Source organism: Limulus polyphemus, unplaced genomic scaffold, assembly GCF_000517525.1.
Source record: "Limulus polyphemus unplaced genomic scaffold, Limulus_polyphemus-2.1.2 Scaffold2578, whole genome shotgun sequence".
In the NCBI taxonomy this organism is placed as follows: Eukaryota; Metazoa; Arthropoda; class Merostomata; order Xiphosura; family Limulidae; genus Limulus; species Limulus polyphemus.
The window spans coordinates 133,409-136,932 of record NW_013668188.1 but is presented as its reverse complement, the minus strand read 5'-3'; the positions used below and the strand labels follow the sequence as shown (position 1 = coordinate 136,932).

Genomic DNA, 3,524 nt, shown 5'->3' with positions numbered 1-3,524 from the left:
TACCACCAATGAAATAAGAGACCAAACCAAGCCTTTATAGTAGTGACGTATCGAAAATCGAAATGGTGTATTTAAGTTTTACACTCACAAAAAATAAACCTATCAACAAACGTTTAAACAACTCTATTCGATTATGTACCAGCTACCCAGTGTCGGCTAACAATACGAAGAATTAATCTGTGACGAAATGCTAAAAGTTCTTCAAATACCTATAGAATGATAGGTTTCTTTTTTGTGAGTGTAAAACACTGAAATACACCATTCCGAATGTACTTACCTGTTGAGATGATGGTTCTTGGTTAGCACAAGCTTCAGTTGTAAAGGAAGGATTGGAAAAATGTGACATCTGAGACAGTTCTTGCTGCATCTGAAGGCTGAAAGCTCCATGATTGGTGAATGTTTGATGTGGGCGTGGCCAATTTGGGTTATCTGTAAAACATATTTAATATACAGCTATAGTTAATTACTAAATGATGTACCCACTCAGGGTCCTCCGAGCAGTGACGTAGAGGGCCAAATCCGAACGCCGACACCACCTATGTCACTCCCTGTTGTGCCCTAAGAGTGCCTTTGAAAATTTATAGAATATTCGTTAGAATAGTATGGGGAATATATAATGGGCCCTAAGGGGAAATGCCACATTTTGTTTAGATCAATCAAAAACTGAAGGCATGAAAAGCGGCCTCATAGACAGAAAGAGTTCCCTGGGTTGATATGGGGCCAGATTTCGAATGCCAACTCGCCTATATAACCCTCGGAAGGCCCGAAGGACGCTTCCTAAGCTTGGTTAAGATCGATAAAAAAATGAAGGCGTGAAAGGCAGACACACACACACAGACAAAGGTCCCCTGGGGAGTGACATGGATGGTTCAACATTTGGAACTAGTGTCTATGTCACTCTACAGGGGACGCTGTCTCTTTTTATTTCTGCTTTTCACGCCTTCAGTTTTTGCCTATTTGTTTGTTGTTAAGAGCAAAGTTACATAATGTGTCCATCACGTGTTTCGAAACCCGATTTTATGCGTTATAAGCCTACAGACTTACTGCTGAGCTACTGGAGGAGCTTCAGATTTTGACCTTACATATATGTAACGTCGTGACTTGCGGCAACACATGCTCTGACGATGGAAATAATGGATTTTCTTAGGTTTTATATAAATACAAGCTTTAGATACCAAAAAAATGGTCTTAATCCTGAATATTTAACACACGAACCACATATAAGAAGCACGAAATGAAACATTGCTTGGATAATCACATATTAATTCATTTTATATGGTTTGTTTACCCAAACACTTAGAATAAGTGACAAAAGCTTCTAAGCATGTGGTAGCATTAAAACAAACTGTACATCCAATTCGCCGAGTGATTTAGCAGTAATTATGATGGGCTCTGAATTCGTGCATGCTTAATCAGTTAATATCAGTGTAAAGATTAGAATATTATGGTTTATTTCTAAATGCATTTAAAATACAATGTATTTGCAGCGACAGTTTAAACAATTAACATATAAAAACTTGAATTTGTTCTCATGACAATGACGTAATTCAAAAGTTTGACTTACCGTAATGGTGAAGAGTGTTACTAGACTCGATACTTGGTGGACAATGTGTGGTAACTGAAGTTGGTAGCTGGATGTAGTCTGTAGACAGATGTAAAGCAGAACAGAAGTTTGTCACATGGTGTTTCTCTAGCTGTTTTCTCCATCGTGCCCTTTTATTGCTGAACCATATCTACAAAACACATCCTGTATATTAAGAAACTACAGAAAAATCAGTAAGATAAAAATTCAGAGAAGAAGACAAAAAATATCAACATGTCGTCCAAGAAGGAAAACCTATAGAGTTCTAAACTGATTTCAACACAAAAAATTTCTATTATGATATAATATGTGAGGACAACAAGGGACCTGTTGGTCTATGTAGGTCGTCCAATCTATTAAACTAAACTAAAAAATAAACGCCTCAAATCCAGCCTTTATCATTCACATTTTTATCAAACCTTTCTTTAAACTCCTTAAAATTACTGCACCCAACACATACGAAACCAATCCATTCCAAATGTCAACTACCCTCTTAAGAAAATTAAAACATTTTTAGTTAATTTAAAGATGATCCATACCCTGCCAAAATTTACACTTGTGTCCCCGAGTCCTACCATTCTCACCATTAATTACCAAAAAAAAAACAAAAAACAAAGATGATGTAGCGACATTATTAACTCCCCTTAACAATATTCCCCTTGACAATCTTAACCCCCTCAATCCAATCTTCTCAGACCCATCTTTTTCCAAGAGAAACCAATTTCAGAGATCTTAACTTGTCTTCACATGATAACTTTTCCATTCCAGGTTTTATCCCAGTAGCCCTCCTCTGAACTCTTTCCAACAATTCAATTCACTTTTTAAGGAAAGGAGCCCAAGATTGAACACAATATTCCAAATGTGGCCTAACCAGTGACCTATAAAAAATAAATTATTACCTCTTTATACTTATATTTAATGTTTCTGTGGATACAACGTAAAATCCTATCTGCCCTACTACCAACAACAGTACACTGTTTGGATGGCTCAAGAAATCGATCACCCAAAACATTAAGATACTTTTCTTCCATAACACTGTTAAGGTTATTGCTCTCAAAATTGCACTTATGATTTAAATTATAACCCACAGATATTACCTCGCAACAAAAAAATAGCAGCAAGTGCCCCACGTATCCAATTCTTGAACTCCTTCAAAACCTTTGGGGAAATATTATCTGGTCCAGGAGCCTTATCATTCTTTAAACTTATCAATTATGAAGAGTAACAGAGTTGGGAATAAATCGAGAGGCTATGTGTGAAAGTTTTTTTGGGGAGACGAAACAAAAATGTTCATCCTAAGCAACATAATAGCTTTAAAAAATGTAAAATATATATTTAATAACACCAAAGCTAAACTTGGTTTCTAAAAATGGAAGCATACACAGTGTTTCCAAATCTCTTAAGATTACGTATTTACCAGACTTATTTAAATTTCTTTTTTTTACGTTTGTATTAATCTACCAGATAATATTCAGTTGAATTAAAAACGTATATATTATAAAAATTAATCATTTAACAACTCCATCACCTGTACACGATCCTCGGTCAGCTTTGTTCTCTCGGCCAGCTCTTCTCTTGTGGACACATCCGGGTACTGAGTTCTTTCAAAAGTACGCTCTAGATCCTCAAGCTGTTCCATGGTAAAAGTGGTTCGGGAACGTCTTTGCTTTCTCTTGAGTGGAATGCCTGATTCGGGTTTATAATCAGAGTTATTATTGCTATTGTTGCCTACAACAAAAACAAATGATCAGGCAGAAGATAAATTAGGGTTTCTGTCAGAGAAATTAAAAGTTCTGCATTGCAGACGAAATATGGCAAATATAATATATTATAATACATTGTTTGTTTTGTTTGTTTTTTGAATTTCGCGTAAAGCTACACGAGGGCTATCTGAAAGATGAATTAGAATGTGATATAAGGATAAAGGGAAAGTCGTGAAAGA

The 3,524-nt window shown here is 35.9% G+C and overlaps 1 protein-coding gene across 1 annotated transcript in view; it reads right to left on the bottom strand.

Annotated features, from left to right (window-relative positions):
* Window positions 1-1,658: 1,658 nt before the first annotated feature.
* Window positions 1,659-3,524, bottom strand: part of LOC106467343 (protein gooseberry-neuro-like) — a gene marked incomplete at both ends in the record, with an annotated part of 15,391 nt that continues 13,525 nt past the window's right edge. The window contains 2 exons of the mRNA XM_013927688.2: window positions 1,659-1,733; window positions 3,111-3,310. Coding sequence (XP_013783142.2) covers window positions 1,659-1,733; window positions 3,111-3,310 — 275 coding nt within the window. The remainder of the gene's footprint in view (window positions 1,734-3,110; window positions 3,311-3,524) is intronic.